Here is a 23,929-nt window from a genome sequence, read left to right as displayed (position 1 = left end):
CGGCTCTTCCAGTCGTCTTCTGTCTTCTCACTTTTCTTGTCCCCCAAAATATCTCTTTTGGTTTTTTTCTATGATTTCATTATCATTTCCAACTTTCCATCACTTTGTCCTTTCTTTCGGCCCCCCCCTCAATCATCTCCTTCCTCTGCTTCCCTACCTTCTCAGACATCAGTGCTCACAGCAGGTTGCCCACCACCCGCAGATTCTACCCACAATCCACCTCTCCTCATAATGAGGACGCCGGGAGCTGGTGCTGCCACTATAGCATTGACACAAACCCCAGTAAAAACGGAAAGCAGCAATTAAAACAAGTTTATGAACCTATTTTGGAGCAAATTAGGATTGTAGTGTTAGATGCTGTCAGTTGTGTCTTTGTCTTCCGATATAATATGACAGATACACAGATTGTTGCATATGTATATCACAAATAAATACATCTTGTCCCTTTTGTTTTAATAATGAAGCAGTATCTGAAATTTCAATCAAAGTTTGGCAATGGGATAAGAAACTTTTTTTGTTTTGTGGAGGGGATAGTGCCACCATGGGGACATTTTCACAGTAATTACATTTTGTTTTGTAACATTCAGTGTTTAGTCTCAGTTCTCTGGTTGAAGACAAGTCACTACAGGCCACATCCATATCTGCTGGAACATATTTAACACAATCTTTCAAGAAATATTACATAATTTGGTTCACAATACATTTATTTGAGCCTTTTTAACCTACTTATACTCACTATTTTTCTCTAGATGCCAATTTTTGGGGTTTTGCATAGCACACTTGCCAAAAACTGTCTAACTCATATTATACATATCATTATAACACCAAAAACTCTGAGACATTCTCCCAAGTTTGCTGGTATTTGATGGCACTACAGCAGTGTGATATATTACAGTAAGGTTTGCACAGCTCACCTTAATATCCCCAGACAGGGATATCCTCTAAAAATTGATACCATCAGCCAATCACCATGACTCTCTGTCACTATGTAGTGTGTGTGTGTGTCTGAGAGAGAGAGGAAGAGAGAGAGGGAAAGAATTAACGTCAGACATTTAAGATGGATCATCATAGCAGTGTGTAGCGTGAGTTTAAGAGTGCAAGTATGTAAGTGAAGTATTTTGGGCCTGACTGTCACATCTTCACAGACTCATGAAAGCACAATTATATGAGCAAATCCAGACTGGCAGACACAAACATAGTCAGTCTCTTCCACACACACACATACACACATTTCTACCTCCACCCCCTGGAGCTCCCATCTGCATAATGACATCTCACGCTTGGTTAAGAATCTGCTGCATAATTAGAGCTCTGGCAGCTGATGGATGGCACTGCAGCGCCTCAGCCCTCCCGACCTTGGCCTCAGCCGGGCAGAGCAGGGGCCGAGCCGAGCAGCCGTGAAGATGTAGAGGTCCTCCAGCATCTGAGGGTTTGCTACTCGACCAGGAGGACCTACACCCCACCAGTTTGACTTCCGCTTTGACAAAGTTCAACACATAACGAAAACACAATGAATGTATTTCATGAAACAAACACAGCTACACAAAAACTAAGATATGATTCAGCCTGATGGTACATTTGGGCTGAAATCACGCCGTCGTTTTAAACTGGACTTGCCTCACATGTATTAAGTGCCATGAAAACATTTGGAATATAAATCTGCTCAGTTGATTAGTCAGTTTATTTAAATGGATATTCAACGTGATCTTGTGGAAAGAATTTTCCATCTAAACCATTTGACTGCTGAATGCTTTTAAACTTTTTAAGAAAGTAAAGACCACCTCACAATTTTGTCGAATCGCAGATTTCCACCGAGAAACTGTAAATTTTATAATAAGTCAAATAAGCCCTTTCATGCCAGCATTTAACTTCTTTTCCTCAAAAACAAAAACAAAACTCAGAGAAGGCATTAGATAGGCGATTTGAAAAAGCGGGAAATCTCATATTGGAGCGAAAGTTTAAAAGCTGGATGGCTGCAGGGGCTGAAAAGCACACAAACTTATTCTTGTTCTTTTCATTTAGCAAAGATAAGGATGGATTCATACAAGTTATAGTCCTGGGATTCAACTCAGCAGGAAGAGTAAATAATGAAGCCCCAGATGACTGTTAATAGCTGATACAGTTATTGATCGGTTATTTTAAAATGATAATTCATTCAAATATTCATTCATTCATTACATGAAGCTACACAGTTTGCTGACAAGCTCTCCTCTCTGACTCAGGGCCGTGGTGCATTCACTGACCAGATAATTACATTTCCTCCATAATAAAAGGATTGTTTTACATGTATAAGTGCAGCATTTTGTGTCTTGTCAGTGTCACTTTCTCTTTTTGTTGCTCATGCTAATTTACTTACTTAATTTTCTTTGTTTTCCTCCTAACAAATCGAGAAAATAAAGCTGATTTCTTTCCAAGGACTGAAGTTGGCCTTTGGTTCTCTGCTTCTAATTTGCAAGATAAATGTTTCAGTCCTGTTTCAGCTTTGAAAACTGTTACTTTCCCTTTGAAAACAGAGAGTTAAGCAAATTGAACATCCCCTCATAGATTAAGATATGACCTCAGTATTTCAGACATGCCCTCAATGTATAGAATGTCCCCTCAATAACTAGGACATTAGTGAATACAAGACCGACAAATCAGCCACTTGGACCTATCCTTGGTGACTACAACTTGCCGTTCAGCAAAGCAGAAGAAGCTGTAGAGACTCCGACATGTTCTCAGCGACGTAGGGACGTGGATTCAGTGATTTGGACATGACCTCAGGAAGACAAACATGCCCTCTGTGACTAGAACACGCCGTCAAGAGAGGCGACATGACCTCAGGAACTTAAGACATGTCCTGGGAGAGCAAAGTTGAAACACTTTTTGCTGACATCAGTGAATCAGAGTTAGGTTCAAATGCTGACAACATGGGACACGTCTTGTACTTGGGGTTGGATTCAAAATTTTCTGTCAGGCTTAATCTGCATGAAGTTTTCTTTCTTCCCCATCAGTACAGTGAGCACTTTAGTTAACAGCCCCCGCTCTGTGTCTGATGGTTTGCGATGTCAGAGAGTTCTTGAACTCTGGCAGAACATTCTGGTTTATTTTAGCCACTGCCGGTCTAAAAATTGATAAAACCTCTAACAGAAGCATGAGCAGGATGTTTCTAATGTCTGGTTTGTTAACTTTCTTTACAGTTTGCTTGGTCTTCCTTCCCTCAAGCAGGGCAGCAGCGGACCAATGCCAGGGCGCAGTCTGCTGAGGAATAAGCAGCGTGCTTGTGTGTGTATGTGTGTACGTGTTGAGGAGGAGTGCTAACGAGACTCAGTCAGCGAGGAGGTGAAGCTTCTGCAGAGTGACCCCTGACCCCTGAACGGCGCATTCTCTCAGACTGGGCTGCCTCGGGTGGAGTCGCGGTGCCCCACGCTCGCCGCAAGGCAGCGGTCAGGGTCAGAGCGAGGAACACCAAGCCTCCATCCTCTTGTTTCCACACAGACAGATTGACTGACCACGGGAGGACAGAAGAGGGGGAGGAGAAGGAGGAGGCATAGAGGGATGAAGAAGGGGAGGGGGGGCACCGAGGTCTCTAGATTCTATTTTTCTCCGTTTTCCAAAGCTGATGAGCATTTCTCCACCATTTCAAGCACATAAGCCTGCCAGGAGAAAGGAGATGATAAGTAACGTGTGGCAGGACGGAGAGGGAGCGGGAGAAAGGAGAGAGGAGGAGGAGGAAGACTGGGAGAGGAGTGGGAGGAAGACAGGGGCTTGCCTCTAAAGCAACTGCAGGTGATGAAACACCTTTGTCTGAAGGGAGAAACTTTGTGAACCCGACGTTGAGCTCCTAGATTTGCCACCACAACCGTTCAGTCTCCCCAGGCTACATTACCCTATATGTATGAATCCACAAGCCTGCTGATCACATCCCTGACACTTTGAACTATTCCTCCCTGGATTAAACTCTTAATTAAACTTAATTATTTTTCCTGTATGACTGAAATGAATCATCACTGACAGATCTGCCTGGGCAAGAATTAAGAACACGGCTGCCGTAGATCTAATTTCCATTTTTAAATTCATTCTTGTGGTTCCTATTGGAAAGTGTCATAAAGTGTCTCAAAGCAACCCAAATCAATAAAACACCAGGCTCTGATTTGGTGGCAAAATTCCTTGCAGACCAAACTAGGCGAGGCCGAGGGGCCATGTTCTCCAACTATCCATGGGTAGTTGCATGGAATAGAGAAGAAGGAACGATTCTATCATCACCACAAGAGTTTACAAGCTTATCAACTGAAATCTCATCAGTTAATTCTGGGTGGAGTATTGGGCACAAGTTAATCCATCAATGTCCCGTCCTCCCGTTGCTGCACTACCAAGATGTGTTTGTACAGAAATGCCATCCCTCTAGTGGCCCCAAGAGGAACACATGAAGTTGTATTGGTCTGTACAGAGGAGGAGTGAATGGAGGAAGAGGATGATAAAAGGTGAGGAGGGGGGAAGAAAATGTGTAAAGGGAGGGAAGACAGGGAGAAAGGGGGTGAAGTGTGGAGATATAGAAAAGGAAAATCAGATCAATAAACATATGCAACATCTCTTTGTGCTGTCACTGTCTGGGCTCGAGTAAAGTCCTGGAGCGCCTTCTGCTGGTGCATGGGCGGTATTACACATATAATAGGCTCCAAGAACAAAAGCAACAACTGAATCCACTTCATGCTGCATTCCACAACACAAAAGTGTGTCTTTTTAAACTTTATTAACAACAGCAACATAAATTTGCTTACACAACTTAATATAAGAGACACAACACAACTTAAGAGAATGTTCTGTTCGACAGAACAAGCAAGACTTTCTGTCCAGCTGTGTCAGACACTGCTGAGAGGGAAGAGAATCCTCCATCATAATTAAGCTCTGGATCGAAGCTTTGATCTGTCGCGGGAACAGAAAGTGCACACAGTCCTTCAGCATCTTTGTTACTGTTACTGCTGATCCTGTTTTCACTCCTGCTGCAGAGTCTTTGCGGCTCCTTCCCTGGACAGTCTGTCAGCCTCCTCGTTGCCTCTGTAGCCGGCGTGACCTGGAATGTGGAGCTGTAAGGAAAGAGTGGACAAAAATGGCTTAGACTTTGACAAGTAGCTGAATGGATCCAGTGATGTGAAACAGGCTCATATTTACCCAGACCACATCCACCTCTTGATTCAGTCTGTCCAGCTTCACAAAGTCGTCTTTGTTGATGATTTCGCCGCCAGCCTTCAGCCTCCAGCCGTTTACCTTCCAGTTCTTCACCCATTTGGTCACACCTGCAGAAGGTAAGCAATCATCAAACACGAGGACTCAGAAGGACACGGCTTGTAGGATTCAATAACCTGCAGCCATCGCGGCCTTCTTCCTCTACCTGCTACTAACCATTGATAGTGAATTTGCTGTCGGTGTAAAGAACGAGCTTCTTGATGTCCTTCTCTTTAGCTTGCTCCAGCGCTTTGCAGGCAGCCTAGTGTACACAGACAGACAGACAGACAGACAGACAGACAGACAGACAGACAGACAGACACACACACACACACACACACACATGTTCTGTTTAAATGAGAATAAATGATGTCAGTATGCAAAAACTAGTCAGCTTTGTGATTTGAATCTGATTAAAGACTGTCTCGCGCGCGCGCGCGCACACACACACACACACACACACACACACACACACACACACACACACACACACACACACACACACACACACACACACACACACACACACACACACACACACACACACACACACACACACACACACACACACACACACACACACACACAGATTAAAGACGCTCACCTGTAGCTCTGCTCTCTGGTTAGTTTGTCGTCCGTCCAATGGCTCTGCAACATTGCTGCAGGAAAATAAGATCATGTCAAACTCAGAACACAAAAGGAGATACGTCATTTCACCTTCCACAGTTCTCACAGGCCTATACAGAATGGTCTTGTTCTAAATAATGTCTATGTTTGTGTGTGTGTGTGTGTGTGTGTGTGTGTTTTCTCACAGTGGGTGGTTGTGGCCCCAGTACACTCCAATGCCTGCTCGTGCTCCGCTCTTTCCATTGCCTGAGCAGCAGCCATCAGTGTAAACAACCACAGCTTCACCTGGATGAACAGGAGGACAGCGCAGAGGAAAACTGAGAGCTTCTTTAATACTAAAGAAACTTAATTCAACTGCGGACAGATGAGGAGGTGTAAACTTTTGTGGGGGTGAGGAGATTCCGGGAGAGAAGTGTTACGAAAGATCTCACATGATTCACTCACCCATATACGTGAATCCATCTGAGCTTTCTGAACACGATACACCGCCATCGCATTCAGACTGTTTGACACGCTTGGGATTGGAGCTCTCCTCCACTTTGGAGTATGTTCTCTTTTGACCAATGGGGATGTACTGCAAAGGCTCTGGCCCTCTTTTGGGAAGAAGAGAGGCTGCAGACGCCCCCCTCGGACCTCCTGAAGGCCAAAACCAAAGAGCAACACAATGGTTTTTTAAAGCAAAACAATAACAGTAGAAATGTGGAAACTATGACTCTCAGATTTAAATCAACAATCCTAAAACTATAAATGTGTCTGATTGCTTATCACAAGATTTTGACAATAAATGTTACAGTAACCATGTTGCCAGACTAGGTTTCTTTCAGGTGTCCTCAACATACCACTGTTTACATCTGGAGTTGGAGACGGGTCCACTCCTCTGACAAAGGCCCAGGCATCTTTCTCAGACGCAAACTTCTTGTAGGTTGCAAGTGGAAATTTGTCCACCTGGCTCTTACAATCGTCCCTGAATCAGCAGAAGAGCAAAACCAACAAACAATGAAATAAAAGATCATATTTTTGAGGATGTAAACAAGAATTCCTGTTTCCAGATCTCAGATTGGTCGTTTACTAGTTTGTGTTTTAGGAAGGAAATATGTTGGACGCAGACTTTCTGTGTAAAAATTATGAGAAAAAAACACGAGTTTGAGTGTAATAACCAAGTTTCTTATCAGTGATCTTAGGTGTTCTTTCTCTAACTGACCAGGTTTTGTAGACTCCCGGCTTCAATCCTTTCCTGACCGCGTAGTAAAACTTCCCCTTCACCATCTCGTCCACGGCGCTGCAGAGTCTCCTGCGTACTAAACCGAAGAGACCAGTCACTATGAACATACCTCAGTCGGCGCACAACCCGCAGGCGGCTGACATTGTGGTGTATTTTTAAACAATAAACTCCAAGCCGATCGGTTTCAGTTTATTTTGTTTAAAACCAAATACATTCCTTCTAAATAACGGGACGTCTGTCGCAGCGTTCTACAGCCTTGATGAGACCTTTAAATGAAACCTGCACACAGCTGCTGAATGAAAATAAACATAAACAGGCAGCTCAGCATCGCCCCTGACTGAATCTTCTTCGTTTTTACTTCCGGCACATGTCCTCTCTAACAGCACATTACTGCCCCCTGTGGTCTAGAAAGCGCACTACACCCAACTACACGTGTTTCTAAAGCAAAAGCTTGACCTCTATGGAGGAAGCAACACCAAGCACCGCCTCCTCTTTCTCTACAAACCTTAATTATTATGGTCTGTACACCCACTTGTTTTTTCCTCCAAATACCTAATGCATTCAATTTAAACAATGTTACACTGTTTCTGACTTTTCTACATACCCCACACACTCTTTCCCATCTGTACTTGATAATAAGTCAATCCACAGTTTCCAGACCTTTGTCCTTATAACATTATCTTGTAATTTAAATTAGTGACTGTCTGCCACCTAGATGGAAGATATTTCCCAACTAGAGCTTTTCATTTAGCGACACCATGTGTATTCCTGGCCCTCTTTCTCCTTCTTCGCCAATATTTATTCCTCTTTTCACACGTTCTCTGTGCATCATTAGTGGTAATAATGCAAAGAAACTGTTCATAAAATCTTCTTTTGATGAAAATATTACTTGTGGCCTTCGGGTTTTTGCCAAACAAATAGCTTCTGTACAGATTCAACTTAATGACAGAATTAATATACTAACCTTGTTAAGAGCAGAAAACTCTCCAGGTAGTGTGTGATCTGCGTTTGTTGATGTGGGCTTAAGCGTGACCGGAAGTTCTGTCAATTCTACTACAATCACAAAATGTTTAGGATTTGTAACTGTTCTAATATGTTACATCCTGAATTAACTTTTGATGCCAGGTCACCTCATGAGGACGTTTTGGGTAACAAACCCTGTCCTGGGAAAACTATTTAAAAGCTTTGGGGGGAAAATTGAGATTAGTGAAAATGGAAATGACATCGTCAGAAGTACTGAATCGCCTGAATTACGTCTTCAAGGAATAGGAATATTGACTAACCGACAATGCATCTTAAATCTCGCGAGATTATTATGGCCAACGATACCTCTCGCGATATCACCACAGGTCGCCCAGTTTCGATTAACGCAACTCTCGCGATGTTCCGGCCTCTTCCTTGGCCGTCGTTGACAGAGGTTGGTCATGGCATTCTGTACTGGACTGCCAATTTTGTGCTAAAATGTGCCTTTAAGTTGTTTAATCGTCATATTTTTGTATCGTAAAGCACCAAAAGCCTTTGATACCTTAGATTATCTCGTTACGTGCGGCGGATGGCTTTGTAAAATCTCAAAGTAGAGCTTTCTTTCGTGGCTGTGTTGAATGGAGTCCGGAGAGCCGCGAGCAGGCCGTGCATGTGTTCTGAGAGTGTATAGAACAGTGTCACCAGGACTATATTGTAGGTTTTCATACATCGCTATGTTTTCGTAAACGGTGTTAGATTAAGCCAATAATTATACTTGGTTTAACTTAGACAATTTTGCCGGTAAACCCAAAGAAGGGACAAGTAGCAACCGGCTAAGCTACATGTACTTGCGAACGCTTTCTTGGCTCACTAACTTTGCTATCCTTGTGTTTGTTGCACGCGGGGGCTGGTGACGTTTTAAACAAGAGATCTTTAACGTTTGGTTTTACGTCAAAATAGAAATGTCTCCGTTTGACTTACTTGGTGCGGCATGAGTGGCGTTATGCTAGCTTGTGTTAGCACAACGCGTCTCGTGCTGCTGTTAAAGAGTCTTATTCTGTCAGGTTCTGTGTGTTTGACCCACGAATCTCTCTCTTATTCTGCAGAGACAAAGGCCATGTTCAGTACCAGCGCCAAGATAGTGAAGCCCAATGGCGAGAAGCCAGACGAGTTCGAGTCTGGGATTTCCCAGGTAAGAGGACCACCACTCACACTTTGATAACATGCTGCCTGCACTGAGGAAAGATCTAGTGAAGAGTTTGACCACAAGACTGCTGTAAAGGATAAGTTAAAGGCACCTGAGACTTGAAGAATAAGTTGCATATAAGGTATTTCCTGGCTATGTTAGTCTGAGCAATCCTCTACCATAAAAGCTCCAGAAATGGCAAACCTTCACATGTAACAAGTGAAATTTTACATGAAATTGTTGAAGATGTCTGTTGCCTCTGTCTGAAATAAGTTTTGGATGTTAAACCAAAGTCGCTAATACAATATTCTCTAAAGGGTATAACCTTTTTAGGAGGTAAATTTTACAAATTCCTGCAGACATATTAAATGGTCTGATATGTTTAATTTTGTTCATTAAGTGAAACAGATAATAAACCGTCAACCAACACTGAATAGTTGTCCAAACCCCTTGCTCATTTGTATTTGCTTTTAACTATTGCGGTACATTTCAATGTAGCGAGATGCTCTAAAAGGTCACAATTTTGATGCGCCATGCTGACAAATGTGATTGGACTCCCTGCAGGCTCTGCTTGAGCTGGAGATGAACTCTGACTTGAAGGCTCAGCTGAGAGAGCTGCACATCACTGCAGCAAAGGTAAGACACTTTGTATCACGTAGCTGCCACCTTCAAGGACCTCCCAGTGCTCGTATTGCTGCTGAGTCTCATGTTGCATCATGTATTGACTGTCTTTTATTGCTGCTATGGAATATTCATATTTCTTAAATTTCTGCCTTAAAATGTTTGGTGTACTTCAGTAGTTACAGTAAACAAATCGAATTCTTGATGTAAACTGCTGATCCAACGTGGGTATCCAGCGAGGTTGCTCTCCTGGCTCTGTCCTCGTGGCGTATGGGAGCGTAGCTCTGTGCTATGACGTAAAGTCCCGTTCCACAACGTTGGACAGAAAGCTCTGTCCCCGGCTCTCAGCTGGTGAGGACGAGCGTCCTGCATATTCCTACATCTTCCCAGAGTTCCTTTGGGGCCGTTACTGGGGAGCTAAACCATGCAGTGCACACTTTGATCATCAGGATTTGACTTTTCAGTCTTAAAGGTGTTTGAAGGTTTTGTAAAGTGGTTAAGCAGTGTCGTTGTTATGAAGAATACCGATGAAACCAACTTAACATGAGAATCTTTAAAAGTGGATGGTTCTGGAGTGGTTTGTGTTGTTTTTGAATTCCTATTTGTTATTTTGTCAGGAAATCGAGGTTGGTGGCAGCAGGAAAGCTATCATCATCTTCGTTCCCGTCCCTCAGCTGAAGTCCTTCCAGAAGATTCAGGTGCGGCTTGTGAGAGAGCTGGAAAAGAAGTTCAGTGGCAAGCATGTGGTCTTCATCGCACAGGTGAGGAGGATGTTGGTGCTTATCTGAGTTTTGGGGTTGATGTTGATTTTCGTTATTAAACACAGAACCAATTCCTCGCACTCATATGGACATTGTAGGGGATAATAGCAGTTTCGTCTCCATGTGGTTCCTGAATATCAACGTTTGACTGCCTGTGTCTTGAAATTGAAGGCGATTTCCTCAGTGAATGGCGATTTATCAAATTTTTTATTAACACGTCCATTTTGTAGCAATGTCAAAGTAAAGATGGGGTTGATTGTGTTGTAACTTATTACTGATCCAACGTGGGTATCCAGCGAGGTTGCTCTCCTGGCTCTGTCCTCGTGGCGTATGGGAGCGTAGCTCTGTGCTATGACGTAAAGTCCCGTTCCACAACGTTGGAGAGAAAGCTCTGTCCCCGGCTCTCAGCTGGTGAGGACGAGCGTCCTGCATATTCCTACATCTTCCCAGAGTTCCTTTGGGGCCGTTACTGGGGAGCTAAACCATGCAGTGTACACTTTTTTAACTTGTTTGCCAGATATCAATTTATGTTTGTGAAATTCCAAATACCATGTGGCTCTGATTTTATTTCGTAGACGTGGGAAAGCAGCGAGTAAACGTTGGGTTAGACTCACTGGGTGATCTGTATGATATCTGATTAGGACATTTTTGAAATGATTTGACCATTGAGATGTTCTGGCCCACATATCTGAGACATCGAGTCTGAGGAAATGCTTCTCTTATTGGACACAGAAGAGTTTTTACCTTAGAGTTTAAATTAAATGTATTCAATCATACTCAAAGACCCAGTTTAAGTTTTGGGCAAGACACTTGACTGATATGAACACACTCCTGCTTCAGTGTTAATGTAAGGTTAATTTGTGAATAAAAGGATTTTGATTATAAGGATTTTTCATGTCAAATTTTAGCACACACACATAAGCACACAAATAAGGCAGCATTCACCATGGAACAGTCAGATTTGTTCTTGAATGTAATTTTTTTTTAATGGCAAGCTTCACTTCAGAATGTCCTGGTTTTAGAGTCTCATTAAATGTTTTTCCCTTTCAGAGGCGAATTCTGCCCAAACCCACCAGGAAAAGTCGCACAAAGAATAAGCAGAAGCGTCCCAGGAGGTGAGTGACGGTCAAAACATGCACAGATTCTAGTTGTGTTAACGTTGCCTTTTGAGTGATAACTGACATCTACAAACACACTCTGTGTAATTGCGTAGAAGGGGGGTTCTATTAGTAAATGTTTTGAGTGAAAATATTCTCTCAGTGCTGCCAGCCTTTACATGCGCCTTTTATGACTTATGTGTAACTTTCTGATCCAACGTGGGTATCCAGCGAGGTTGCTCTCCTGGCTCTGTCCTCGTGGCGTATGGGAGCGTAGCTCTGTGCTATGACGTAAAGTCCCGTTCCACAACGTTGGAGAGAAAGCTCTGTCCCCGGCTCTCAGCTGGTGAGGACGAGCGTCCTGCATATTCCTACATCTTCCCAGAGTTCCTTTGGGGCCGTTACTGGGGAGCTAAACCATGCAGTGTACAATGTTTATCTGTCTGGAACAGTTAAAATGAAAGTCATACTAGCATGTACATGTTTATACATTTACAGGTGCATCTCAATAAATTAGTGGAAAAGTCGTATTTCAGTAATTCATTTCAAAATGTGAAACTGTCTATAAATTCATTACACACTAAATTAAACATTTAAGCCGATTGTTTTCCATCCATTTTGATGATTTTGCCTTACAGCTCATGAAAACTCAAAATTCAGTATCTCAGAAAATTAGAATATTGTGCAAAAGTTCACTACTGTAGCCTCACAGTGTCTCACTCTAATCAGCTCATTAACTTAAATCACCTGCTGAGGTTTCCTGAGCCTTTACATTGTCTCTGTCTGGTTCAGTAGGTGACACAATCATGGGGAAGACTACCAGATTCTAATTTATTGAGATGTGTGTGTGTATATATATCTGAGTGTCAGAGTTCACTTTGTGTTAAATGTTAAAACTTGTAAAATGTTTGGCTTTCTGTATGTAATCTGGCCAAAGCACCTTAGGATGCTTTCCTCCCTGCATGACCTGGGCTCATTGTTAATGCTGTGTTGGTTTTGGCTCCTTCCCCAGCCGTACTCTGACTGCAGTCCATGACGCCATCTTGGAGGACCTTGTGTTCCCCAGCGAGATCGTGGGCAAGAGGATCCGGGTAAAACTGGACAGCAGCCGACTCATCAAGGTCCACCTAGACAAGGCACAGCAGAACAACGTTGAACACAAAGTGAGTTATAAGAAATGGTGTGAACCTTTCTCCATGCAAATGTTCCCCTTTTAAGCGCTTCTAATTTTAGACACCCACTCTCTAAGTAAGTTTTTAGACTTTATTCAGCACTTGATTGAAGAAAAACATTCCAGAAAGCTTTTGGTGGTAACTGAGTGTCACCTCACTCTGATACCACTTATTATGGAATGTTCCAACGTGGGTATCCAGCGAGGTTGCTCTCCTGGCTCTGTCCTCGTGGCGTATGGGAGCGTAGCTCTGTGCTATGACGTAAAGTCCCGTTCCACAACGTTGGAGAGAAAGCTCTGTCCCCGGCTCTCAGCTGGTGAGGACGAGCGTCCTGCATATTCCTACATCTTCCCAGAGTTCCTTTGGGGCCGTTACTGGGGAGCTAAACCATGCAGTGCACACTTTTTTGTCAACTGGAATTGTGACCAGTTTTAAGATTTTGATTCAATTAACAGGTTTTTTTGAGATGCCTTACTCTGATTATGATGCATGTCAAGTCTTGACTTGAAAAACTTCAGATGTTGTCAAATTTTTTAAATTCAAGTCAAATGTATCATTGATTTTTCAAGTGTTAAATCATTCCATATTTTCCTTGTTTCAGGTGGAGACCTTCTCTGGAGTCTACAAGAAGCTCACAGGCAAAGACGTTGTGTTTGAATTCCCAGAGTTCCAGCTGTGAAAATGCAGATGACAAAATAAATTTGTTTACTGTCATTGTGGTTTGGTTTGTCTTCTTTTAATGGAGAATCCTGAGATTTGAAGATGTTGGAAACAATCAACAGTTCACAGAAACAAGAAGAAAAACAGTTCAAATGTGACAGATATGCTCAGGACAGAATAACATTTGAGGATGATTGGGACTAGATCAAAGTCGGGGGTTAAATAAGGTGAGTATGGTGGATGCTTGTGTCTTAATCTCATGTCATACTATTATAATTGCAGATGTCGTGTGCACTAGTGTACAGAGTTGTAATGAGCACCATTCAGTCCTCCAGTTGCCCCCAAAGTTGGCAGAAGCATTGTTTGGGTGACATGTGCATTGGGTGCTTTCTATATCATTTACAGTTGTGTTTTAATTGCAAGAAACGCATGCAAACTAGTAGTGTGAAATTGGGCTTGGGTTACATGTTGCCACGCTACTTTGAGAACAATGCAAGCTGGAATTTTTTTTACATCGCCCTGTGGGATGACTATGAACCCTGCTTTGAGATCACATTGGAGTATGTTTTCAAAGAACCATGTAAGGCCTTGGTGGTAACCGTCATCAGAGGTCAGGAGAATTAACAAGTTGGCATCTATCTTCCTCAGCCTGTTGGCTCAGGACCAGCTCTATCTACAGGTTCCTCCAAGAGGTGAGGGAGGCAAAAGCATGAAAGTAATGAGAAGGACCTGGGGGCGAAGCAAAGTTTGTTGATAGCTGCTATACTGACGCTTAACTTCTATGTGGGTGCTAAAAAAATTGGCTCTGGGTTCTGGCCTTTGCATGATCAATTCGGAAGCAAAACTATTGTTTTCCCTCATTTCCCCTCAAAACTACTTTTGAGAACACAGAGGAGACTATCTCAAACGGTACAACAACCTCCCCTATCCAATTCAAACAAACCATTTAGACACGGGGGATAATCAGATGATGGATACAATTTCGTAAAGAATCTTCACTGACATAATGTAGTGATATGATGTCCGCCTATGATGGTCAAATCCTGCCTTTGTTGTGTTATTCCTCCCTTTCACCAGGGGGCGCCATCCTGTTTTCCAAACGATTTCCTGCTCTCGTGTGAGGTCAAACAGTCAGTGCAGTAAAGCCAAGATGACAACATTACGGCCGTTCACGTGCGACGATTTGTTCAAATTCAACAACATGTAAGTGAAAGCGTCCGTGTGTTATTGTTGTGTTATTATTTAATGCGCAAATCTTGAGTGATTGTGTGGGAAACGTGTTTACACTTCCTGGTTTTGCAGGCACAGCACCGTTAGCAGGCTAATACACCGCGGCCCATTCTCTGCTACATGCCGAACTCCACCTACAAATCTGACTATTTAATGTCCTCTTTGCATTCGGAACACATTTTAGAAATTGCTTTCGTCTCGTGGGAAATTATGTTTATCTTTGTTGTTTTTGGTAAACGATGAATATTATGTTGTTAAAACTTAATTGGTCAGTCGCACACGAGTGACTGTTCTGTGGTGGGTGATATTGAGGAGTGTAAAATAGTTTATTCGTCATATTTATTGCGAACAATCAGGTTATATTCTGTTACGGATACGCGGAAAGAACAGAAAGAGCCCAGTTAAATGTCTAAAATGTGTCGTTACCCTCTATCTGTTGTTGATACACAAGGCAACATTAAATTGTGATATTTTCAATGGAGTTCGGTTTGTTGGTTCCTCCATGCTACAGAAAGAGAAATCGTTATAAATTCGACATGAAAAGATAAATAATGTAAGACTCTCTTTGTTTTACAGCAACCTGGACCCTTTGACGGAAACTGTATCCTTAATTAATGCCTCCTAGTTAATCTGATGAGAACCTGTAAAAACCTAACTTTCTGTACCGCTTACACCATGCTTTTATTTTGTAGGGTGTGAACCTAGAGAGGACATGTTTTTGGTGTAGTGTGGAATTCGACCACAAGATGGCAGCATTACACTACAGTCAGTACATTTAAGTCTAGTCCTGTCAAAATACTGCTTTTCCGTGTACAGTAGCTGGAATTTACCTACATATTTAAAACGGGTATCGAGAATAAACCACTAACTAATAGAAAGTAAGAAAATAAATGGAGAAAAATAAAGGAAAAATACCAGAATTCAGCATGAAGTCCTGTTGTGTAAGTAAAAACTCAGTGGAACAGGATAAGCAGGTATGGTCAGTGAATGGATTAATGACTGACTGACTGAATACTTTATGAACCTAGAAAAACTCTTAGACTAACATACCTCAAATTGGTTTTCAATCATTTAAAATGGGCCAATTAGGAGAGTTTTAGGAAATTATTCAAGCAGTTACTTCTAAATTTCCTTTTCCTTTTATTGTCTTGTTCTGTCATTAGTGTATATATTCAAATAAGCGTTCTTTCTTTAACCCTTTGTGCACCAGTATGGGATCCCATTTTATCTGCAGTACCTCGCACACTGGCCAGAGTACTTCATAGTAGCTGAAGCTCCTGGTGGTGAACTGATGGGCTACAGTGAGTTTTCCTGATGTTTCATATTCAGAGATGTCACTGGACTTTCTTTTGAAGTATTGTGATTTACAGCAGCAATCTCAGCGCTCCACAACTCCACCCACCTGACATCTTGAGACATGATTGACAGTTGAGGTAGCGTTTCCTCTCGTGGTATTCCATCAGTAGGAGGATTTTATTATTGCATTACATCACGTGCATGCAATGACGAATTCAACAACCTCTGCAAAATGTGTTTTTGAAATTTTACACTCTAGCTTTGGATGATGTCAAAACCCTTTATTTGTCGATTTACTCATTTTCTTGGTCTAAGTCCATTCAACTCTCAAACATGCAGGGGTGGTTTTAGTTTCTTTCAGGAAGTAACCTTTGACCAGTGACGTGATTTTGGAAATGTTAATTTTGGAAAAGTGATTAATTAAATGCTTTCTAACATTGTGATGAGTTGTCAGTTGCAGATACTGTCACATGTCTGACTGGTCCCTTGCTTACAGTCATGGGGAAGGCGGAGGGCTCCGTGGCTCGGGAGGAGTGGCACGGCCACGTCACCGCTCTGTCCGTCGCTCCGGAGTTCAGACGGCTCGGCCTGGCTGCCAAACTCATGGAGATGCTGGAGGAAATCTCGGAGAGGTTCGTACCGGCATTACACTTAGAATACTCTGCAGACACGGCTGATGCTGCTGTACATTCAAATCAGGCCCTGCTATTAAATGCCTAATAATGAGTCAGTTTGAATTCATTTTAACTGAAAAATACTTGATGACACTTCTATGCATCAGTTAAACATTGGGACTACTTATGTTGTATTACAGGGTCCTTTTCATAAAGTAAAATTCACTTAATCACATTTTCTGGGTAACATTGTGTGGAGGTTTTGGCAACAATTCAGAATTCAGCTGTTTGTCTCTTATCCTGTAGGAAGGGCGGTTTCTTTGTTGATCTATTTGTGCGAGTTTCCAACCAAGTGGCAGTGAACATGTACAAGCGGCTGGGCTACAGCGTCTACAGGACCGTGATAGAGTACTACTCGGCCAGCAACGGGGAACCAGATGAAGACGCATACGGTAAACCAGCTCAGAGATTAGTACTCAATAGTGATGCCTTTGATTTGATGTGCATTGAATCTCTTGGGTCAAACATTTGTCTCTTGTATTGATGCATTTTGGTCAAACAGAAATGAGAAATGCCATAACTTATAACCCTGCTGTACCTATAGTTTGAATACTGGTTATGTCAAAAATACATTAACATATTTAAGACAGAGCCAGGAAGCTGAGATGAAAAGAATGATGTAATAAAGCAAACGTATCCTTCTCCCTCCCTGCAGACATGAGGAAAGCTTTGTCCAGAGACACGGAGAAGAAGTCAATCATCCCATTGCCACATCCTGTCAGACCAGAGGACATCGAATAACAATAGACTGTGGCTCTCCGACACTCGCACGCACAACAAAACCAAATGTGAAATATATGTAATTACCTGCACAGGGACGTAAAGTTATGGTGTACATAGAACAGTTTCAGAAGATAGTAGGGTCAGAGAAGCAGCTTCAATATTCTAAACGCTTCAGTCTGGGAGCCACAAAGTAAAAAAAAAGAAGAAGAAATTACCACAATGACAACTTTCTTGTGAATTTCCGATTGAATATTTGCATAACAAAACAGCAGAGCAAGTGAGTTTGGATTTGTGATGTATTTATAATTGCACAGATACAAAAGGACAAACAATAAAGACTCACAGGCTGATTTTGTTGTTTTGTTATAAAACATGGGAGAAAAAAAAGGAACCATTGAAATCCAAGACTGAACTTTCATAGTGAGTAATACCAAATGTCCCTGAGAGGGTAACACAACCACACACCATGACGTGAACTTAATCTTCCTCCTTATCATCCTCACTCCTGTTGTTCTTTTCATCCTCACTCTTGTTCGTCTTTTCATCTTCACTCTTGTTCGTCTTTTCATCTTCACTCTTGCTCTTCTCTTCAGTCTCCTTCTCTTCAGTCTCCTTCTCTTCACTCTTCTTCTCTTCACTCGTCTTTTCATCTCCACTCTTCTTTTCATCATCATCACTGTCACTCTCACTGCTGGTGCTGCTACTGCTGCTGCTGCTGGTGCTGCTGCTATCATCATCATCGTTGTCTCGGCCGTCGTGTGTCTTCTCCTGCACTCCATTATTTTCACAAACGGTCTCTTGGTCAGCTGGTTCTTCTGGCAGCTCCTCGGGTAGAGCTGTGGGCTTGTCAGAGGACACGGTCGTCTCCCCAGCCGAAGGATCTTTTTCTGGATCCGTCTCGGTTTCATCTGTGTCCACCACCTGCTGCCTCTTCCACATCTTGGCCATGGCCAGCAGCTTGAGGTTAGGCTGGTTGGCGGCGTCCTCTGGGAAGATGTAGTCGTAGTATTCCTCCCATCCTGCGTCTGACTGAGAGGGGCAGACAAAGAACAGATGAATATAGAACATGTGTATATGTATACATACAGCACATTTATTTTATTTATATTTGTAACCACACACACTGTGGCTCCCCGTTGATCCCTGCTTCTTACCCCGTCCTCGGCTGTCAGCTTCCTCCTCTTCTTCACCTTCTCCGGCAGCAGTTTCCTCACTCTCTCTCTGGGGTCGTCGGTGCCAAACTCCTTCTCAAATTCCCTCCAGGAATCCAGAAGCATCAGCCTCTCCTCCTTCTCCTCGCAGCTCCTCATGCTCTTGTTGGCCTCCTCGTATATCTGGCGGCACTTTTGCAACCTGTCGGCGGCGTCGATCGACAGCTCAAACTTGGCGTAGCTGATCCAGACCTGCGGGAGAAGAACGAAGACAACAGGTCAGCTGGTGTCAGACAGAAGCTGAAATTCCTTTGTAATAAGCACAGAAAGCTGCAGTGCAGGTCTCACCTTGACGTGCTGTGTGCGCTGTAGCAGTCGTTTGTACAGGTTTCTGGTGTTGCCAAACTCTTCCTGCTCAATCTCAAAGTCAATATAGGACTTCCACAGCACCTACAGGGAGAACAAAGATACCTACTGCTATTGTCGATGCTTTGAAAAGTCTCAATAACATTCAGCCTTAATGAAGTTTACAACATCAATTATACATGAGTATCGTAAAGTGGTTATCTTCTGACAAGTCCTACAATCTGGCAGGAGAAAGCACGAGCAGGAAACCCTTAGACATGTTTTAGATTTTTATCTTTCTGCAGGTGGCAAGCGGTACCTCTGGCATATCCAGACGTGGCTGTCCGATGGCGAGTTCGAAGATGGCGCGGGCCCTCTCCACGTCTCCCAGGATCGTCTCCAGCTCGGCAAACTTGATCCACGTGGTGCAGTTTTCGGGACTGAACTCCAGGTACTTCTCGTACAGCTTCCTGCATCGGTCAAACTCACGGAGCTGCAGCTCCAGCTCGATGTAACCCTTCAACAGTTTGTTCTTTGGGCATTTACCGATGGCAGAGCCCTGGGAAAAGAGTTGGAATCAGAGAATCGTCTGGTCTAATTTGCTAAATTGTAATGGCTGTAAAGATGCAGTAAAAACTCAGCTGCACAAAAGTAACCCTTAAACCTTTAAAAGTGCCATTATAAAAGGTTATTGGGAGCTCTTCTTACCATGACCCTTCTGGCTCCCTGCAGGTTCTTCTGCCGGATTTCAAACTCAGCGCAGAGCAGCCATATCTTAGCGAATGTGAACTGGAGAGAAACGAGACGGATCGTTAGTTAGCCGACACCAACAAAATGACTTGTTTTAACAGGGTGAAGTTAATAGAAATGTAAAGGAATAGGCTAGGAAACAAACGTATACACCAAACCTACCTTTTTGTGAGGAATTAGTTCCAGACAAGCCTGATACACCTGCCGTGTTTTATCAGGATCCTGCCAATAACAGAATAAAGGCGTTAAAATTACGATAATTTCTTGAATCAAGTACAAACACTAGAAGTTTAAAATGCGGAAGACACTGACAACATAGCACAAGATCCCCCTGAAAGGAAACCTGAGCAACATCAAGTCAACCAACCTTGACTTCCAGCTCTTCATACAGAGCGTAGTTGATCCACAGGTAGATGTATCGTCTCCAGTGTCTCTTCTCCTGGATGGGTGGGACGTTGGCGATGGCTCTCTCGTACACCTCCCGCACCGTGTCAGGGTCGGCGTCGCTCTCCACGAGCCGCAGGTAATCGAACCACGCGTCGTAGTTGTGAGGGTTTGCCTACCAACAAGCAGAGGAAAATAGAATTTATTTTTTTACTTTTTACTTTTTTATCTAAATACAAATTCTGATTTTGAAAAAACACGCTGGCTTTCTCGTACCTTGACTTCCTCCTCGTACTGAAACCTCCTCTTGCTGACGATCACATCCTCAATTCCTCTCCTGTCGCCGAACCTCTTCTCGAACACTGTGTAGTTCTTAAAGAGCTCCTGTGCCTGATGTTTAGGGATTCTGTCCAGTGCGTACTTATAGATGACTCGCACGCGTTCAAACTGAGAAAGTAGCAAGGGAAAAGAGCGCTGTCAGTAAACTTGACTTTTCGGTAAGACACTTGTGCTACAAAAACCACACACGATGGGAAAATGTAGGTGTGTGTGCCAAATATTACATTCTTAAGTAGAGCGCAGACTGTATATGCTTAACACTCAATTTGTTTGTGTTATTGGGCAGAACAAACCTCTTTCTGTATCTCCTCAAACTTGGCAAAGGCCACAAAGAGGTTCTCCTCCACGTACTCCTCCCCAAAGAACTCCACCGCTCTCTCGTAGACTTTCCTGCCGTGGGCGATGTAGCCGTGCTTCTCCTCAAAACGAGCGTACTTGATCCAGTTCTTCACCTCGGGGTGAACGATGACGAGTGCGGCGGAGTTAAGAAGAAGTGACCAATGATTACTATGCAGATGTACCAGCGCCAGGTGCTAGACAAATACTACTGCAATATACTTATATCTGTAGAAATGAGACTGCTTTCATGAGACAAAAACACATGTGAAGTATGAACAAAATCCCATCAGATCTTGTGTAGTTGCACGTATTGCTCCTCTCCATCAAAGGAGAACATAAAATCATTAAGAAAAGGATATATCGCTCATATATGGTGCGTGATTTGTCCACTTCCTTGTAGCGGAGCTCAAAGTTGATGTAGGAGTGCCAGGCCTGTTCCTCCGGCTCCCACTCCATCCAGCGCTCAAACGCCTGCCTGCAGCCGGCCACGTTCCCCAGCATTTCCTCCATGTAGGTGTACTTGTACCTGTTCGGGAGAAACGATTCCATGTTCAACTTAAACATCCCTACAACAAAGAAAAACTCTTAAAACTGTTGCGTATGGAAGCTAAATCAAATCTAAATGTCAGTCGTACCAGAACTGGTTGACGCGTGGCAGGATGGTGATGGCTCGGTCCCAGATGTTGCGGGCGTGGTTCACCTGTCGGTTCTTCATCTCCATCTCGGCATACTTCAGCCACAGAGCTATGTTCCGGTGATCCACGTCCAGTGCTCGCTCGTAAATGGAGCGAGCCCTGAAGAGAGAGGAAAGGGGAATTGAGGGAAAACCGTACAGCAGAAATCAACATGCAGCAAAAAACAACAACATTTTGATCCATGGATAACTATGGTCTTACCTCTGGACCTCCTTCAGGCTTTCCTCCCATTGTGCGTACTTAATCCAGTTACTGATGACAGTGCGGTTCTTTCTGATATTGTCTTCAAACCCCTGCAGACACAGTTTTATTCAATCAATACAACATTTGTAATAACCAAAACGCTTATCACGCAAATACAGTCCAAATATCGTCCTAAATCTCCATGTAAAACTGTTTAGACTGCACATTTAAAAGCCAAACTGGAGTAAGTGGCCGATACTGATGTGTAAAAACAAAAACAACTGTATGCACTTGCCTTCCTCTTCTTCAGCTTGTAGTCATTCAACTCTTCCTCATCTGTGATCTTCTGTTTCGGCGGAGGTGGCAGAAGTTCGAGTTCTCGCTCTTTGGCCTCCCTGAGCAGCTGCTCAGCAGTGATCTGAACCTCTGCAGGAGCTTTGTTCTTCACCTAAGACACAAAACAAAGTCATTTAACACAACGCAGAGCCAGGTTTACATCAGCACACAACATTAAGGTTTCTTACTATCCCATAATTACGTTGACAGGTAACCAATAACCTTTATTTGTGACAGTGTGACTCGATCTTTGACTAAGAAAACAACAAATTTGCAGACGAGCACTACATTCGATATACAAACTATTTGGATCCTTTAAAGACAGCTAAACATGTCCAGTTTTCGTCTTTATACCTATCAATAACCAGGTGTGTCAGACAAACAACCGCACTTCTTAATATACAGTTGCAAACATTAAAAGGTGTGTAAGACGTTTTGAATCAAGCTTTTTCCTGCCAGCAACTAAGGAACTAACTGTTTCAAATATTGGTTGTGTGGTGACATAATGGGTAAATCAGGAAAGATAATTTGTACTTTATTGTGTGCGTGACAAACTAAATTACAGTTAAACAAACATGAGCGCAACAGTAACCCATCATAATAATTTTGAAAAAAATATTTAAATCCCAAAAATATACAGAGAAACTGTACAGAAATTAAGATGCCAATTTAGAACAACAAAGCGACAAAGTGATAGTAAAATAAAATGACACAAACAAAAATCAAGTCATATCAGTTCGAAGCCTAACTTTGGCTATTCTACGTTCGACGTCAACGCCAACTTCTTGACTTCTTATTGGAGTTAATTTCAAACAAATGTGCAGTTTATTTGGTTTGAAATATCATTGAGTGTATATTAAATATTTAAATGTTTGTTCCGATACAAAGAGAACTAGTTTCCGTGATGAATTTAGCGCCATCCGTGAACGTTAGCTTAGCCACGGAGCGCTAACTCATGGCCTGTTTTTGTTTTCTTACCTTCGCCACTTTGGGTATCCTCTGTTTACCTGCCGCGGTGGACGCCATCTTACCGGCAGATTTAGTAATATGTACGCGGCTGAAATTACTTTAAAACTCTTGTAACAAAAATGGGGGGAAACAAAAACGTATAAAATGTATGGGACGGTTTCGTCACAGGAACTGCACAGCGCGGGCCGCCATGACACTACCCAGCATGCTTTGAATATGACCCTTCACCCCCAAAGCGTTCTGTTGCCGTGGTTACCATGATGCGCGGTCGTTTCTTCTTATATTAGCTAGCGAACAAACGATTAAACACCATACATGTTACACTTTAACGCCATTTAATATACTTTTGGAAAGGGAACATTGTTAAAAGAAGATTGCTAAGCGGTAAGAGTCTATGTTATATCCTTTTAACGCCTCCTACTGGGTTATACTTCCACAGTGGATAACTCTCCGCTGTTTTCCCAACTTTTCTATTTCGTTACATCAAATAAACCACAAACAGCCACACGCTATCAAAGTTTTCTTCCCTCAACATCACCCACTCCACCTCAGCCGTACCCTTTAAAATCACATATGAATTAAATTAGGGACAATCCATAGCCATGTTAGGTCATGTTTGAATGAAGTAGCATTAACATTAACACATTCCTACCAGACTTGAGAACCAATCTCTTGTGATTTGCATCGCAGCCTCTAACCGACAGTGGCGGTTGCTTCTTCTTTGGCATTGTCATTTTATGGTCAGGTATTCCAGAGGATGTCGATAATGTAAGGAACTTCGCAGGCAGTGCAGCCTTGTCTTCCAGAACTGTGTCCCAACTAAAACACAACTGAACACATGTTGTTGTCTGTAATACGTCCATCTTGTTCAGAGAAGAGTACACAATGCCTCTGTGAAGGTTTTCTTTGTCATCACATCCATTCTGGAGGTCAGGGTTAGGGTTAGGGTTACTTATGTTTTTGCTTTATTCCTGATGTCATTGTGAGGGGTTGTTAGGTTG

At 42.8% G+C, this 23,929-nt stretch overlaps 4 protein-coding genes and 4 non-coding genes across 10 annotated transcripts; 6 read left to right on the top strand and 2 right to left on the bottom strand.

Annotated features, from left to right (window-relative positions):
- Positions 1 to 4,715: 4,715 nt before the first annotated feature.
- On the bottom strand, positions 4,716 to 7,413 carry rnaseh1 (ribonuclease H1). Its single transcript, XM_076155006.1, has 8 exons — positions 7,034 to 7,413; positions 6,672 to 6,796; positions 6,277 to 6,468; positions 6,018 to 6,117; positions 5,810 to 5,864; positions 5,383 to 5,467; positions 5,152 to 5,276; positions 4,716 to 5,066 (listed from the first exon to the last, which is right to left on the bottom strand). The coding sequence occupies exons 1-8, from the start codon at positions 7,159 to 7,161 to the stop codon at positions 4,974 to 4,976; spliced, it is 903 nt and encodes a 300-aa protein (XP_076011121.1). The 5' UTR covers positions 7,162 to 7,413; the 3' UTR covers positions 4,716 to 4,973.
- A 985-nt stretch (positions 7,414 to 8,398) lies between these two features.
- On the top strand, positions 8,399 to 13,568 carry rps7 (ribosomal protein S7). Its single transcript, XM_076155023.1, has 7 exons — positions 8,399 to 8,471; positions 9,124 to 9,209; positions 9,768 to 9,839; positions 10,442 to 10,585; positions 11,636 to 11,700; positions 12,695 to 12,845; positions 13,456 to 13,568. The coding sequence occupies exons 2-7, from the start codon at positions 9,135 to 9,137 to the stop codon at positions 13,531 to 13,533; spliced, it is 585 nt and encodes a 194-aa protein (XP_076011138.1). The 5' UTR covers positions 8,399 to 8,471; positions 9,124 to 9,134; the 3' UTR covers positions 13,534 to 13,568.
- LOC143004235 (small nucleolar RNA SNORA73 family) lies at positions 10,044 to 10,263 on the top strand. Its single transcript, XR_012963953.1, has one exon. It is a non-coding gene; the product is annotated as a small nucleolar RNA SNORA73 family (small nucleolar RNA).
- LOC143004232 (small nucleolar RNA SNORA73 family) lies at positions 10,865 to 11,084 on the top strand. The gene has a single exon (XR_012963950.1). It is a non-coding gene; the product is annotated as a small nucleolar RNA SNORA73 family (small nucleolar RNA).
- On the top strand, positions 11,897 to 12,116 carry LOC143004233 (small nucleolar RNA SNORA73 family). Its single transcript, XR_012963951.1, has one exon. It is a non-coding gene; the product is annotated as a small nucleolar RNA SNORA73 family (small nucleolar RNA).
- Positions 13,039 to 13,258, top strand: LOC143004234 (small nucleolar RNA SNORA73 family). The gene has a single exon (XR_012963952.1). It is a non-coding gene; the product is annotated as a small nucleolar RNA SNORA73 family (small nucleolar RNA).
- A 1,028-nt stretch (positions 13,569 to 14,596) lies between the features above and the next one.
- Positions 14,597 to 17,787, top strand: naa20 (N-alpha-acetyltransferase 20, NatB catalytic subunit). 2 transcript variants are annotated; one of them, XM_076155034.1, is made up of 6 exons: positions 14,597 to 14,717; positions 15,321 to 15,345; positions 15,955 to 16,045; positions 16,537 to 16,672; positions 16,961 to 17,106; positions 17,370 to 17,787. In XM_076155034.1, exons 1-6 carry the CDS (start codon positions 14,665 to 14,667, stop codon positions 17,453 to 17,455), a joined length of 537 nt encoding a protein of 178 aa, XP_076011149.1. In that variant the 5' UTR covers positions 14,597 to 14,664; the 3' UTR covers positions 17,456 to 17,787. The 2 variants fall into 2 exon arrangements, with proteins under 2 accessions (XP_076011149.1, XP_076011148.1); XM_076155033.1 differs by having other exon boundaries at positions 16,495 to 16,672.
- On the bottom strand, positions 17,726 to 23,138 carry crnkl1 (crooked neck pre-mRNA splicing factor 1). 2 transcript variants are annotated; one of them, XM_076155032.1, is made up of 15 exons: positions 22,938 to 23,138; positions 21,919 to 22,071; positions 21,642 to 21,733; positions 21,381 to 21,539; positions 21,105 to 21,271; positions 20,700 to 20,878; positions 20,344 to 20,514; positions 20,051 to 20,242; positions 19,846 to 19,905; positions 19,642 to 19,722; positions 19,253 to 19,492; positions 18,937 to 19,038; positions 18,592 to 18,840; positions 18,061 to 18,466; positions 17,726 to 18,006 (listed from the first exon to the last, which is right to left on the bottom strand). In XM_076155032.1, exons 1-15 carry the CDS (start codon positions 22,983 to 22,985, stop codon positions 17,915 to 17,917), a joined length of 2,391 nt encoding a protein of 796 aa, XP_076011147.1. In that variant the 5' UTR covers positions 22,986 to 23,138; the 3' UTR covers positions 17,726 to 17,914. The 2 variants fall into 2 exon arrangements, with proteins under 2 accessions (XP_076011147.1, XP_076011146.1); XM_076155031.1 differs by having other exon boundaries at positions 17,726 to 18,466.
- Positions 23,139 to 23,929: the final 791 nt, after the last annotated feature.

This window comes from Genypterus blacodes, unplaced genomic scaffold (assembly GCF_046128005.1).
Source record: "Genypterus blacodes isolate CSIRO-AG114 ecotype Tasmania unplaced genomic scaffold, CSIRO-AGI_Gbla_v1 ptg000064l_1, whole genome shotgun sequence".
NCBI classification, from domain to species: Eukaryota; Metazoa; Chordata; class Actinopteri; order Ophidiiformes; family Ophidiidae; genus Genypterus; species Genypterus blacodes.
Note: the sequence above shows the minus strand (reverse complement) of the source record. Positions and strands in the feature narration are given on the sequence as shown.

What these genes read in the sequence shown, in the direction of transcription:
- rnaseh1 (XM_076155006.1), bottom strand. Translation starts at nt 7,161, where the DNA reads ATGTTCATAGTGACTGGTCTCTTCGGTTTAGTACGCAGGAGACTCTGC. An exon ending in TGGGGCCACAACCACCCACT is followed by an intron (nt 5,865 to 6,017) that starts GTGAGAAAACAC and finishes ATTTTCCTGCAG; the next exon opens with CAATGTTGCAGAGCCATTGG. An exon ending in CAGCAAATTCACTATCAATG is followed by an intron (nt 5,277 to 5,382) that starts GTTAGTAGCAGG and finishes TACCTTCTGCAG; the next exon opens with GTGTGACCAAATGGGTGAAG.
- rps7 (XM_076155023.1), top strand. Translation starts at nt 9,135, where the DNA reads ATGTTCAGTACCAGCGCCAAGATAGTGAAGCCCAATGGCGAGAAGCCA. An exon ending in AAGCAGAAGCGTCCCAGGAG is followed by an intron (nt 11,701 to 12,694) that starts GTGAGTGACGGT and finishes CTCCTTCCCCAG; the next exon opens with CCGTACTCTGACTGCAGTCC. An exon ending in AGAACAACGTTGAACACAAA is followed by an intron (nt 12,846 to 13,455) that starts GTGAGTTATAAG and finishes TCCTTGTTTCAG; the next exon opens with GTGGAGACCTTCTCTGGAGT.
- naa20 (XM_076155033.1), top strand. Translation starts at nt 14,665, where the DNA reads ATGACAACATTACGGCCGTTCACGTGCGACGATTTGTTCAAATTCAAC. An exon ending in TTGTTCAAATTCAACAACAT is followed by an intron (nt 14,718 to 15,320) that starts GTAAGTGAAAGC and finishes TTTGTTTTACAG; the next exon opens with CAACCTGGACCCTTTGACGG. An exon ending in TGGACCCTTTGACGGAAACT is followed by an intron (nt 15,346 to 15,954) that starts GTATCCTTAATT and finishes TTTGTGCACCAG; the next exon opens with TATGGGATCCCATTTTATCT.
- crnkl1 (XM_076155031.1), bottom strand. Translation starts at nt 22,985, where the DNA reads ATGGCGTCCACCGCGGCAGGTAAACAGAGGATACCCAAAGTGGCGAAG. An exon ending in CCACGCGTCAACCAGTTCTG is followed by an intron (nt 21,272 to 21,380) that starts GTACGACTGACA and finishes TCTCCCGAACAG; the next exon opens with GTACAAGTACACCTACATGG. An exon ending in AGTACGAGGAGGAAGTCAAG is followed by an intron (nt 20,243 to 20,343) that starts GTACGAGAAAGC and finishes GCTTGTTGGTAG; the next exon opens with GCAAACCCTCACAACTACGA.